Consider the following 14,661-nt stretch of genomic DNA (forward strand, 5'->3'; position numbering starts at 1 on the left):
TCCCTGTAACCGCTGTCCACAGTAAGCTGAAAGCAAATTACTTCTGACAGGTTCTAAATCCAAGCACAAAACCAATTCACTCTCTTTCAACAATTATAAAAAGTGAGAATAGGTGTTGTGAAGAAGACAAAAAAAAAGTTCAAAACAGAGCAGGGGGTGACAGCTTGCGGTGCAGCCTGAGGCACTGCCCTCCACAAAGAAAAATAGCAGCTGAGATGGCAGTAAGAGGCTGGCAAAGCCCGTACAGAGAGTTCCACTCAACACCAACAAGAAACCTCGGGACAAAACTGCTTAACCCTGATGAGGATTGGGGAGTATCTCTCAAAGCACGTGAAAAAATTATTTCTAATAATTAAAAGCCACATGCATGATTCTACATATCACATTCTGGTTTCTTGATTGCAGTCAATATATCTGGAGACAAGAGACCATACTACTAATTAAGAGATGCTCAGCCATTACTAAAAAGCATAATGGTACTGATCCTACTATTTGAAAAACATTAAGCTGGAAACTCTGAAGCTTCAAAGATGAGCAAAATAAGCCCCAAGGGATTTTATGATTATGAATGTAAATGTTAAACCATTAGCTCGAACTCGAACTAAAATAACATGCACGCATGTAGTATGGCAGAAAAAAGAAAGGAGTAATTATTTTTGACTAGGTAGAGTTTGTGAATTAGTAATTCATAGAAGTACATAGAAAAGTACATAGAAAACCTAGCAATCAAAAAAAGAAGGCTTAATTTTTAACAAAAGACAAACAAGAAGATAATCACTGTATTATCTGGTTCATCTATGAGTATCATTTGCATAGTCATCATAATGTCAGGAGTGGATATTGATCTTTCAAACACCATAATATAAAAGGAGGGCAGAATACAGGAAGGTTGAATGTGCATGTTGAAAAGACAGGGTAAATGAGTGAATGATCATAATCCAACACAGAACCAATAGATAATGCTTAATACTAGTAATTTCAACATGTTACTTAGAGGTCCAGTGATAGTAACCAAAACAGATTGCTGGGCTACGGATACAGCTCAGTGCTAGAGCTCTAGCCTAGCACGGGCAAGGTCCTAGGTTCATCCTCAGCACTGAAAAAAAAAAAAAAAGTCAGATAAAAGACTTGAAAGGTGATAACCATTCTCTGATGGGAAAAACGGATAGTCAGATGCATAAGATTGAAAATTGACCCCTATCTCTCACCCTGTACAAAAATCAACTCTAAATGGATCCAAGATCTTAATGTAAGACCTGAAACAGCTACTGGGAAACAGGGAAAACACTTCAAAATACTGGTACAAGTGATGATTTTCTGGAGAGGGTTCCAAAAGCACAGAAAATGAAAACAAAAATTGACAAAGTGGATTACATCAAATCAAAGAGCTTCTGCACAGCAAAGGAAAGAACAGAGTGTAAAAAACCCACAGAATGGGAGAAAACACTTGCCAGTTATTCATCTGACAGAGGGTTAATATTCAGATTATACAGAAAAAAATCATAAAACTTTTAACAACAACAACAAAAAAAAAAACTAAGGGCTGGGGCTGTAGCTCAGTGGCAGAGTGCTTGCCTACCATGTGTGAGGCACTGGGTTCGATCCTTAGCATCACATAAAAAAATAAAGACATGCTGTCCATCTACAAAACAAAACAAAACCAAGTAATCCCATTAAAAACTGGGCAATGATCTGAATAGATACTTCTCAAAAGAAAAAAAAATGACCAATAAACAGATTTTTAAAATGTTTAATATGCCATAAGGGAAATGCAAATCAAAACTACAATGAGATACCATCTCACTCCAGTTAGAATACCTATTACCAAAAACAAAAACAAAAAACAAATGCTGGTGAGAATGTATAGATAAAGGAACCTTTATACACGGTTGGTGGGAATGTAAATTAGTACAGCCCCTAAGGAAAACCCTATGGAAGCTCCTCAGAAAACTAAAAATAGAACTATCATATGATCCAGCTATCACACTAGTAGGTGTAAACCCAAAGGAAGTCAGTATACAAAAGAGATAAACACCCATGTTTATTGCAGCCCTATTCGTAATCACTAAGATATGAAATCGGCGTAGGGTTCCACCAACAGATAAATGGATACGATAATATCACATATAGAGAGGGGAGATTATTCACCCATAAAGAAGAATGAAATTAGGGGAAATACTGGGGAATAATTTTGGCCAAAATCATAGTGTTATATTGCATAAATATGTAACAACAAATCTCACCATTATGTACAACTGTGATGCACAAGATAAAAAAAGAATGAAATTCTATCATTTGCAGAAAAATGGATGGAATTGGAGGACATCATGTTAAACAAACTAAGCCAGAAACAAAGACAATTATTTTTATGTTCTCTCTCAAATGTGGACACTTAAAAAAAAGAATATCTGAAAGTAGAAAAGTAGAAGAGAGATTACTATGGACTTGCCCCAGAGAGATTACCCCTGGACTTGCCAGGGTGGGGTAGATGGACGTAATCACTGCACAATGTATGCATGTATGGAAATATCACAGTGAATTTGTCCAATATGTACAATTAATATGTTAGTACTCACTTTAAAAATCCAATGGGAAAAAAAACCATTCACTATCTAAACCTGGAGTTTGTATAGCTCTGATAAAAAATAAAGTGAACAAAATATTACATGGAAAATAAGTCTTCTTTCCCATACCTCAGCCACACAGGTGACAGTTTCTTGTATGTTCTATAGTTTAAAAAAAAAAAAATTGGATAGAAAGGTTGAAAAAGGAAGGGAGGAAAGGAGACAGGGAGAGAGAGATCTATAATATAATGATTTCCTATACCTACATTTTTTTGTATTTATACTTATTAAAAGACTTCTTTTAAATTTACTTATAAATTTTTTTTTACCATTGATCACTTTTGTGAATACTTGGAAAAATTAAATTTGTTAATAAATCAAAATCTTTTCAGAGTCTAACTCTTCTGAATCACTTCTTAAATCTTTGACATCTGTTTTCCTATGTGATATTTTGCTCTGTACCTAAAACCACTGGCATCACAGCCTTCCTTCAAAGAGTGCTGGGCTAACATCTCTGAAATTTTCTTCCAAGCCACTGATACCCAGCCCCAAATTTTAATGTTGATGCTTTCTTTATGTCACCAGAAGTTGTCAAAGAAAGTTTCCACACACCAGCTGGACCTTCCTTAACTAGTCCTTAAATGCTTTGCTCAGAGAAACCCCCAAAGGCTGTCTCTGTCCCATCACACTAGATGGGGGAACCCAGTTGGTGTCCATTAAGGATTGCGCAACAACAGCACTGCTGTCACCCAGCTGACAAAGACAGACAGGAGACGACTGGGATAGTTTTGCACCACTGTGACTAAATACCTAACAAGAACAACTTAGAGGACGGAAGGTTTATTTTGGATCACAGTTTCAGAAGATTCAGTCCATGGATGGCCAGCTCCATTGCTCTGGGCTGAGGTGAGGGACAGTTTTCATGGCAGAAGAGCAGAGCACAGGAAAAATGCTCATCTCATGGCAGCCAAGAAATAGAGAAAAAGAAAGAGAGGGAGGGAAGGTGAGGAAGTGAGAAAGGGAGAAGATAAGTTTTCCAGGACATGCCCCTTGTAACTTATTAGGTCCCACCATCTAGCAGTCCATTCAGCTATCTATGGATTAATCCACATTCATCCACTCTTAAGAGCCCTCATCATCCAATCACTGCTTAAAAGCCCCACCTGTATACACATGAGCCTTTGGGGAGCATATCAGGTCAAAACCATAACAGCTATTATGCTGTTGACCTGTCATACATGCATGTATGACAAGACATGCTGATTTCAAAGATGCTGAAATTTGAAACGGAGATAAAAACTTCCTAGAATTAAGGAAATTTTTTTCTAATAAATAAAAACATAGACATAGCTATAAACTTGGCATAATCCATAAAATTACCACAGAAGTACTCCATCCAGTGCATAAGAGTACCCTGTTCTCTTTATTGATCACATGATATTACGCATGTGTACGTAGTCTCTTCAATATTCGCCTAACTTGGTGAGGTTAAATCTATATAATAAAAGTTGGGTCAAGAAACAGCAAATTTTACAAGTTACGTTGTATCCTAAGACACTCAATACTGGCTGATATCTTCAATAGCAACTAATATCTCAGTGTACACTGTCAATGTGTCTGTCTTAAGCTCTTGGCGCACAATAAGGGAGGGACTTTTTCAGAAGTCAATGATGCATACAATAGTCAGATTCCAAGCTTATTAAATCAAAGATTAATCCTCTGAAATTATTAACAAGACACCAACTGTGCTCTTAAAGCAAGCTTATCCACCAAACTGCAAATCATTTACTACACTTTTGACCTAGTTGGAAGCTAGGATTTGGAGAATAAACTCCCTTACTCCCCAAACCGGCAGTTTTCCACTCCATTTAAACATCTTAGAATCTCTCTACTCGGGGGAGCAAAAGCGTAAAATAAAGCACTTTCCTCTAAAATTAATCATGTCTAAATACAGTTATCTCATGGTAGACAAAGGTTCCATAAACACACACTGGAATGGTGCTGGGAAAAATGGAAATCCATGTGTAGAAAAATAAAATTAAACCCCTATCTCTTACCCTGCAAAAAATTCAAAAGTTGATCAAGGACCTAGGCATTAGATGAGAGACCTTGCACCTACTAGAAGAAAAAGTAGACCCAATTCTCCAGCATGCCGGCTTAGGAACTGAGTTCCTCAATAAGATTTATAAAGCACAAGAAATAAAATCAAGAAGCAATGAATGGGATGGTATCAAAATAAAAGGATTCTTCACAACACAGGAAACCATCAAGAATATCAAGAGAGAGCCGACAGAATGGAAGAAAATCTTTACCACCTGCACCTCAGATAGAGCACTAATCTCCAGGATATATAAAGAATTCAAAAAACTTAACACCAGAAAAACAAATAACTCAATAAATGGGCACAGGAACTGAACAGGCACTTCACAGAACAAGAAATATGATAAGTCAACAAATATATGAAAAAAATGTTCAACATCTTTAGCAGTTAGAGAAATGCAAATTAAAACTACACTGAGTGTGGATGCCTCCCAGTGTGCGTACACTCTTGCTGCTGAGGGGGTCGGGGGAGGGCCCAGGAACAGGGGGAGTTGGAGCCAGGGTCGAAATGCCCCAGGATTTGTAGGTGAGAGCACACCAAGCCAGTCGCTGGAGCCTCAGCAGGCGGAGAAGCTCTTGTTCCGGCTGCTGGGAAGGAGAGTCTGGTGTCCACATCAACCCACCTGCTGGTGGTACCAGGATGTCATCCAGGAAAGATTGTGCAGATGACTGAAGCAGAAGTCCGGGGCTTATGTATCAAGTCTCATGAAATCTTCCTCAGCCAGCCTATTCTTTTGGAATTGGAAGCACCACTGAAAATTTGTGGAGATATTCATGGACAGTATCCAGATTTACTGAGATTATTTGAATATGGAGGTTTCCCACCAGAAGCCAACTATCTTTTTTTAGGAGATTATGTGGACAGAGGAAGGCAGTCTTTGGAAACCATTTGTTTGCTATTGGCTTATAAAATCAAATATCCAGAGAACTTCTTTCTCTTAAGAGGAAATCATGAATGTGCTAGCATCAATCGCATTTATGGATTCTATGATGAATGCAAACGAAGGTTTAATATTAAACTGTGGAAGACCTTCACTGATTGTTTTAACTGTCTGCCTATAGCTGCCATTGTGGATGAGAAGATCTTCTGTTGTCACGGAGGACTATCACCAGACTTGCAATCTATGGAGCAGATTTGGAGAATTATGAGACCCACTGATGTCCCTGATGCAGGTTTATTCTGCGATTTGCTGTGGTCTGACCCAGATAAGGATGTGCAAGGCTTGGGAGAAAATGATCGTGGTGTTTCCTTTACTTTTGGAGCTGATGTAGTCAGTGAATTTCTGAATTGTCATGATTTAGACTTGATTTGTCGAGCTCATCAGGTGGTGGAAGATGGATATGAATTTTTTGCTAAACGACAATTGGTAACCCTACTTTCAGCCCCAAATTACTGTGGCAAGTTTGACAATGCTGGTGGAATGATGAGTGTGGATGAAACTTTGATGTGTTCATTTCAGATATTGAAACCATCTGAAAAGAAAGCTAAGTACCAGTATGGTGGACTGAACTCTGGATGTCCTGTCACTCCACCTCAAACAGCTAATCCTCCGAAGAAAAGGTGAAGAAAGGAATTCTATAAAGAAACCATCAGATTTGTTAAGGACATACTTCATAATATATAAGTGTGCACTGTAAAACCATCCAGCCATTTGACACCCTTTATGATGTCACACCTTTAACTTAAGGAGATGGGTAAAGGATATTAAATTTTTTTCTAATAGAAAGATGTGCTACACTGTATTGTAATAAGTATACTCTGTAATAAAATATTCAACAAAAGAAGTTAAATCCAAATTCAAAATTATCCATTAAAGTTACATCTTCATGTATCACAATTTTTAAAGTTGAAAAGCATCCCAGTTAAACTAGATGTGATAGTTAAATCAGATGAAAGTATGATGATCCATCTGTGTAATGTGGTTTTAGTGTTGCTTGGTTGTTTAATTATTTTGGGCTTGTTTTGTTTGTTTGTTTTTGCTAGAATAATGGCAACTATTTTTAATTTTTTTCTGAAACATTTTTAAAAGTGAAACATGGGAAGAGCTTTAAAGACATTCATCTACTATTATTTTCCTTTACTTATCTATTTGCTCTTACTAAGAAAACATGCCTCATTACAGTAAAAGGAATTTTAGAGATTGATAGTTTTAAAAATATGCAAACTATCCAATCCAATAATTCTTAATCAAACAGTTTGGGCATACCTACAGCTGATAGTGAATATTTTGCTTTTTACAGAAATTGCCACTGATTTGGATTTGTGCACTCTAATTTTTAACTTATTGATGCTCTATTGTGCAGTAGCATTTCATTTAATTTTAAGATAAGGCTCATATAGTATCACCCAACTAGTTGGTTATGTGATTATGTGGTACCTTGGCTTTAGGTTTTAATTCGCACGAAACACCTTTTGGCATGCCTACTTCCTGATAATACCCTCACTTGCATCAGTTTTGTTTTGGGTTTTTTTTTGTTGTTGTTGTTGTTGTTGTTTGTTTGTTTTTAGATCCACAGAACATGAGAATCCTATTTTGACAAGCCTTGGAAAGCTGACATTATTTTCCTCCCTCTGTATGAAGGATGTATTTAAAATGGATGCTGGTCAGTGGGACATATTGTCAACTATGGGTATTGGGTGCTTCACTGTCTAATATTGCCATGTGAATGTTGTATACGAATGTAAGGCTGTGTCACTAAAGATTTTAATTCTGCTTTGTAATGTTTTGAACAACTAATAATAAAAAAAACAATTACAAAAAAAATGATAAGACAGATCACCTAGTAGAACAAGGTAGGGGGTGGAATATTTGAGTAAATGTTTTGCCAAAGATGATACAAGGATGGCAAATAAACACCTGAGAATAAAAAAAAAAAAGATTTTAATTCTGGTTTTTCATAATCAAAGGTCATATGATATTGTATACATATGCTTTGTAGTGAACTATAGTAGCAATAATTTCTGTACATGATCAAGAGTTTATTGCAGCATTTCTTTTCTTGTTTTTGTTTTGTTTTGTCTTGTTTTAAGAGTTAGAATTAACAAATGGCAAGGAGTAGAAAAGTCAACATAAAGATTTTAGAAGGAGAACTTATAGGACACAGGTTTGTGATTCATTGGATGTGATTCTAAAATCTTTTATTGAGCATTGTCAAATTTGTAAGCTTCGCAGGGATGGACATCATATTTATAATACCCTTCTATATGTGCTACCATAGACGTGAAATTCTTGACCTTAATATTGTCTTTGAAAATGTTAAATTGAGAATTCTGTTAACTTACATTTTATGGATTGGCGCATTGTATTACTGCAAGAAATATTTGATTTTCAGCACAGTGCAAAAGTTCTTTAAAATGCATATGTCTTTTTTTCCTAATTCCATTTTGGTTTTTTTTTGTTTTTTTTTTTTTAGAGAGAGTGAGAGAGGAGAGAGAGAGAGAGAGAGAGAGAGAGAGAGAGAGAGAGAGAGAATTTTTAATATTTATTTTCCAGTTCTTGGCGAACACAACATCTCTGTTGGTATGCGGTGCTGAGGATCGAACCCGGGCCGCACGCATGCCAGGCGAGCGCGCCACCGCTTGAGCCACATCCCCAGCCCCCATTTTGTTTTAAAGCACATTTTAAATGTAGTTTTCTCATTTAGTAAAAGTTGTCTAATTGAAAAAAAAAAAAAACTACACTTAGATTTTTACCTCACTCCAGTCAGAATGGCAATTATCAAGAATACAAGTGACCATAAATGTTGGCAAGGATGTAGAGGAAAAGCACTACATCCATTGCTGGTGGGACTGCAAATTGGTGCAACCACTCTGGAAAGCAGTGTGGAGATTCCTCAGAAAACTGGGAATGGAACCACCATTTGACCCAGCTAGCCCACTCCACGACCTATACCCAAAGGACTTAAAATCAGCATACTAAGTGACACAGCCACATCAATGTTTATAGCAGCTCAATTCACCATAGCCAAGCTATGGAACCAAACTAGGTGTCCTTCAACAGATGAATGGATAAAAAATGTGGTATACATATACAATGTAATATTACTCAGCCATAAAAAATGGCTTTATGACTTTTATTGGTAAATGGATAGATTGGGAGACTATCATGCTAAGTTAAATAAGCCAATCCCAAAAACTGAAAGGCCGAATGTTCTCTCTGATATGCAAATGCTAGCACACAATAAGGGGGAGAATAGAAGTTCATTGGATTAGACAAAGAGGAATGAAAGGAAGGCAGGGGAATGGAAATAGGAAAGGCAGTAGAATGAATTGGACATAACTTTTCTCTGTTCGTATATGAATACACAAACAATGTAACTCCACATCATGTACAACTACAAGAAAGGGATACTAATTAGAATAAATTATACTTCATGTATCTATAATATGTCAAAAAACACTCTACTGTCATGTATATCTAAAAATAACAAATTAAATAAGTAAATAAATAAATATAATCATATCTAGGATGTTCCCAACTTGATTTTCTCATGTACATGCTTTATCAGTGAAGTAACAAACATGGTCAAGGATCAGGTCTACATTAAGTATCACTAGTAATGCAGGAACTGGGTATATAATTCAGTTAGTAGAGTGGTTGCCTAGCATGCACAAGGCCCTGGATTCTAGCCCCAGCACTACCAAAAACAAATAAACAATCAAAAAGAATCAAAGTAATGCAAAATGCATGAACTGTAATTCATAGGCCCAAGTCTATTAATGAAAGTCTGAAAACAAATAAGATCCAACTCTCTTAGGACAGTTCCCCCAAAAAAGCAAAGTGATAAAAACATTAAGCAAAGGACATACACATTTCCAATATTTTTTCTTTTATTTAATATGTTTTCATCAAATTTCTAATAATAGTATAATGTTCAATACAAGACATTCTAGTGACCTCAAAAAATAAAAGGAAATGGGTAGAAGAAGAAAAGTATCACCCATTTTCACAAAGAAAAGCAACATTCAACAATGGGGGCTTTTCCCCCACATAAGTATGAATTTGTGCATGAGTACTATGTGCGTGTGTGTGCATATATGTGTGCGTGTGTGTGAAAGCATGTGTGTACCTGAATGTGTTATGATGTGCTAGTGGGTGTAGAGCTAAATGAAAAAACACTGATTTCAACCTAACAATGCATTAACTATTGACATATGTCTTCAGTAAAAGAATTCATGATAAAATTAGCATATTCTATATTACTATATGTAAAGTAAGTTAAGATTTGTTCCCAAAACCATATTCTATAGAGACTAATCATATGGCTCCCCAGCTGCCAAGATACACAGCCAGACTGTTAATTTCTGCCATGAAGCAATGATGGAGCACTAGAGGGGCAGTCCGAGTAGGCTGGAGCGCAGGCAGTGAATAAAGGCCTCAGCCACAGCGAGCCCACCATACAAGTGCAGTGAGCCAGAGCAGAGGCAAGGCAGAGTGCACCCACTTGTCATGCAGAGGCAGCCAGCCCAAACCCAATGCACATGCCCACTCCACACAGTACCATAGCCTGGAACCCCCAAGCATCCATGGTCCGATAACCTCAACCTCCCTCCCATTTCCTGACAAGGTTTGGGAGTGAAGAAAAGGAAGTGGGACAGACCTAAATGGGGTTGCAGGGCTAACCAATAGCAGTTGGTGCTTTTCCAAACTCTCATTAGCATACATTGGGACCAATGGCATTGACCAATGGCTATATAAACCCCTAGACTACCATATTCAAGCAGCAATCCCTACTGGGTCCCTCTTGCCCTGCAAGAGCTCTGTCTCTTTTTTCCCCTCATGAATATGTCCTACTTCTTTGCACTCAATCTTCCTCATCTGTGAATTTTATTCTTCAAATTCATGAAGCAAAAACCTGGAAAGAAGGTGGTAGTTAGTTTCTGGGGTCTTCTGGAGGGAATGGTATGACATGAAGAGCTTCAATAGGCCACTCAATCATAGTGGGGGGCGGCACAGGCTGTGTCCCTCAGAGCTGACACAAGCAGGAACACCCCCCTGATTAGCTAACACTACAACAGGCTTTCTCTGCTGCAGAGGCCTCAAGCTTATGGAGACTGGACTCACCAGCAGAAGCAGAGAATCCAGTTCCATCTCAAACTCTGGTTTCACTATGAGTCAAAGAAGAAACAGAACGGGCCCCAAAGTAAGAAATAAAAAATGCCATATATACTCTAACAATGACAGGGGAAGCTTAACAGCCACAGCTTCTTTCTTCCCAGCTCAGTTACCCTATCTCCAAAGCTTTAGCTCATGTGGTATGTATGCAGCACGTGTGTGCAGCTGAGCACGACAGCCAGCCAGGAAGCAAGCAGGTACATGGAGCAGAAGCACAGGACAGGGGGGAGGAAAGGAAGGCTCTCAGAGAAGGATCTCATCACACAATGTTGGGGGATGTTGGGTTTTCTGCACAGGTGAGGTCCTTCAGCTACTATAATCACAAAATGTGTGGAAATGGCCTCACTCACATGTGGAGAAATGGCAGCGTAGAGGGGTGTCTTCAAATGACATGTTCAACTACTGAACAAAACAGGTCTGTCTGCCCTAGACTTCTGGCTAATTTTGTAAATTAATATCTTTATTGCTAAGCCACTTTGATTAGGTTTTTCATACTTACAGCCTATTACATTTGAATGGCAAAAAACATTACACTGTGGCCTAACATATGAGAAGTCTGTATGTGGGTGTTTAAAAACAATGTAGGACACTGGGGTTGTGGCTCAGTGGTAGAGTGCTTGCCTGGCACGTGTCAGTCACTGGGTTCAATCCCCAGTACCACATTAAATAAATAAATAAATAAATAAATAAATAAATAAATAAATAAAATGTATTGTGTCCATCCACAACTAAAAAAAAAAAAAAAAAAAAAAAAAAACACCCAATGTAGGAGATGAGACCTTCCTGGCTTTTTTTCCAAGAAGTCAAATCACTATTACTAATAGGGACTCTAGGAAACAAATGCTTTTTCAGAAGAGGTTTCCAAGTTGGTGATCCCCATTCAGTTATCTCATGGCTTTTGTAATGGACCTGAACTATACATAGCATTTATCATTCTCAATTGCAATTCTGTGTACATCTATCTAACTCCCTACCAGTGAGGGAAGCTTTCAAAAATCAAGCATTGTGAGGGGGGATAGTAGAGGATAGGAAAGGCAGCAGAATACAACAGACACTAGAATGGCAATGTGTAAATCAATGGAAGTGTAAATGATGTGATTCAGCAATCTGTATACGGGGTAAAAATGGGAGTTCATAACCCACTTGAATCAAACTGTGAAATATGATATGTCAAGAGCTATGTAATGTTTTGAACGACCAACAATAAAAAAAGAAAAAAAATCAAGCATTGCTCATCTTTGCCTAAGAACCAGCATACTTCCAGCAGTGTAGTAGGTCTGCAAAGATATTCCAAGTATAGTCAAGCTTGATAGAATATGCCTGTAATCCCAGAGATTGGGAGACAGAGGCAGGAGGATACCAAGTTCAAGGACAGCCTCAGCAATTTAGCAAGACCCTGTCTCAAAATTTAAAAAATGCAAAGGACTGGGGATATATCTCAGTGATAAAACACCCCTGGTTTGTTGAATCCCTAGTACTCCCCCCAAGCACTCCCCAAATATATATGTATATGTATGTGTGTGTGTGTGTGTGTGTGTGTGTATTCCAAGAAATAATAAACACAGTTAAGTCTTATTTTGTAAAAAGTCAGGCCTTAGCATTTTCTGACAATAAGCTGTATAGAGTAAGCAAGAAGTAAAACTAGAAACTTTATGCTAACAGCAAGTACATGTCAAGGGACACCACTCAAATATAGATCAACTGTAATTAAATGTAAGCATTGAAATATGGTACAACCTCCATACAGGTGTCATCTGAAAGTTTAATCAGTCTCATCACAAAATTAAATTTAAAAAAAAAGAATTTCATTCAAATTCCTTGTTAGATTTTGTGACTTGGATGGCCACCCAATGAGGTCAACAGGTTTCTCTGAACAAAAAATAACATATTAAATTAGAAACTGATGAAACAAATTGATAAGAAAATGACTACCTTGTCTCATGAACTTTATCCTTACTGATTTACTCTGACAAGCTTAACAGTCTTATTCTAATTACTTATGATAATATTTCATGGTAGACTAGTATATGATACTAACTCATTAATAATAATAATAAAATATAAGCAAATTATTAACTCTTGGCAAAAAAATAATAAAGTCAGTGCTTTGAGAAAGAATTAATGAGTCATGAGAATGGAAATGAGACATTAAAAAAATGCTAAAGAACCAGAAGATTTAATTTGAACTTTGGAAGATCTTCTCCTTGGAGGTAGTTTCTTGATTATTCCATGCTGATCACATTTCATTATTGTTTATTACATGCAAACATATTAGCAGTCAGTCAGGAGGAAACACTAAGTTTCACTCTAATTCTGAGCTCATATGAAGTCCATGAAGTTATAAATCTGCAAGTCAATGTCTTAAGCTTGTCTGAGAAGCTTTATATGAATCAAATATATAAGTAAGCAATAAATAAAATTTCACAAAAAGTAGATCATATTTCCAATTTGTTATTTGAACTTGCAAGATTTAATTATACACTTTTATTTTGCTTTAAAATTTTCAAGTGTTAAAAACATTCAAACTTGGAGGGGAAATTGGTATAGCCAATTTCCAATTTAGCAGTATGTGTAAAAATTTTAATTTATGCACTCACACAGCAATTCAGATATTTAGAAAAACACTAGCACATGAACATAGATATACAATATGTTCATAGTAACTGTTACAGTTTGATTCCAAAGTATCTCCCAAAGACTCATGGGTTAAAGGCCTGGTCACCAACCTATGGCATTACAGTAGTGGAACCTTTAGAAGGTGGAGCCTAGTGGGAGGAAGTTATTCATTAGGAGGATGCTCCTGAAGGGGATATTGGAACCAAAGCTCCTTATCCCTCTTTTGCTTCCTGGCCATCATGAGGTGAACAGCTCTGTTCTTCCATGTGCTCCTCAACATGAAGCACTGCCTTGCCACAGGCCCAAACACAATAGAGCAAATCAACCATGAATTACAACATCTAAAACCTTCCTCCTTTTAATTTGGTTAGCTCAGGTTATTTGTCACAGCAATGAAATTGATGAGCACAGTAATATTACAAAAGAAAGAGAAAGAAGGGAGGGACAAACCTAAAATTCAATTATACAAGAATGGTTAATTTGGATACATCCATACTATGGAATGAACATAGCTTTTAAAATAATAAAGTTGATATAACATGAAAAAAATCTTTGAAACATAAATAGAAATTCATCAAATTATGTTACATTCATGTATGAATATGCCATAATGAAACCTGCTATTCTATATAATTAATATGCACCAATAAAAAATGTTAAAATGGAAAGAAAGAAAGAAAGAAAGAAAGAAAGAAAGAAAGAAAGAAAGAAAGAAAGAAAGAAAAACAAGGAGAAATCAGTATCTTTTGTGTAATTCATTAAAAGAAAATCAAGCAAAACTACAGGATAAACTCAATTATGCCTAAAAATTCTAGAAGGATAGCCGTTAATCTGACTGGCATGGGGTATAAGAACATAAACACTAAATTTCAGTTTTTCCTGGGAGACTATTGTTTTAATTTGGCCCTAAGTAATATATTCATTCATTTCTTAAACTATTTTTGAAAACCAAAAATATTAAAGAAAAAAACAGAATCTTTCTGAAGAGAAAAATAAAAAAAAACTCTCACAAATTTGGTAAAATACGTCAAGACTCACAGATACATTCCTAAAACTGCCACATTATCCCTGTGATATTTAAGAAATACTGCCCTTGGACTCCTGCCTGTTTTTACAAGAGTATCATAATTTGGAATTTATGTGGAAAATTATATGGCACAGTAAACTGCCAGGAATTTCACCTACCCCAAAAAGGAAAGAGGCAAATTATAGTTCACTTGAACATCAGCAGGTGAATGTGTTCTGCTAACATCCACCTAATGAAT

The 14,661-nt window shown here is 36.7% G+C and overlaps 2 protein-coding genes across 2 annotated transcripts in view; one reads left to right on the plus strand and one right to left on the minus strand.

Annotated features, from left to right (window-relative positions):
• The window catches only part of FUT10 (fucosyltransferase 10), a 90,825-nt gene that overhangs the window by 36,800 nt on the left and 39,364 nt on the right, over positions 1-14,661 (minus strand). The window lies entirely within an intron of this gene.
• Positions 5,288-7,072, plus strand: LOC308635366 (serine/threonine-protein phosphatase PP1-beta catalytic subunit-like). The gene has a single exon (XM_081269717.1). It carries the CDS (start codon positions 5,330-5,332, stop codon positions 6,227-6,229), a length of 900 nt encoding a protein of 299 aa, XP_081125843.1. The 5' UTR covers positions 5,288-5,329; the 3' UTR covers positions 6,230-7,072.

This window comes from Spermophilus citellus, assembly GCF_964194105.1.
Source record: "Spermophilus citellus genome assembly, chromosome: 16".
NCBI lineage: Eukaryota > Metazoa > Chordata > Mammalia > Rodentia > Sciuridae > Spermophilus > Spermophilus citellus.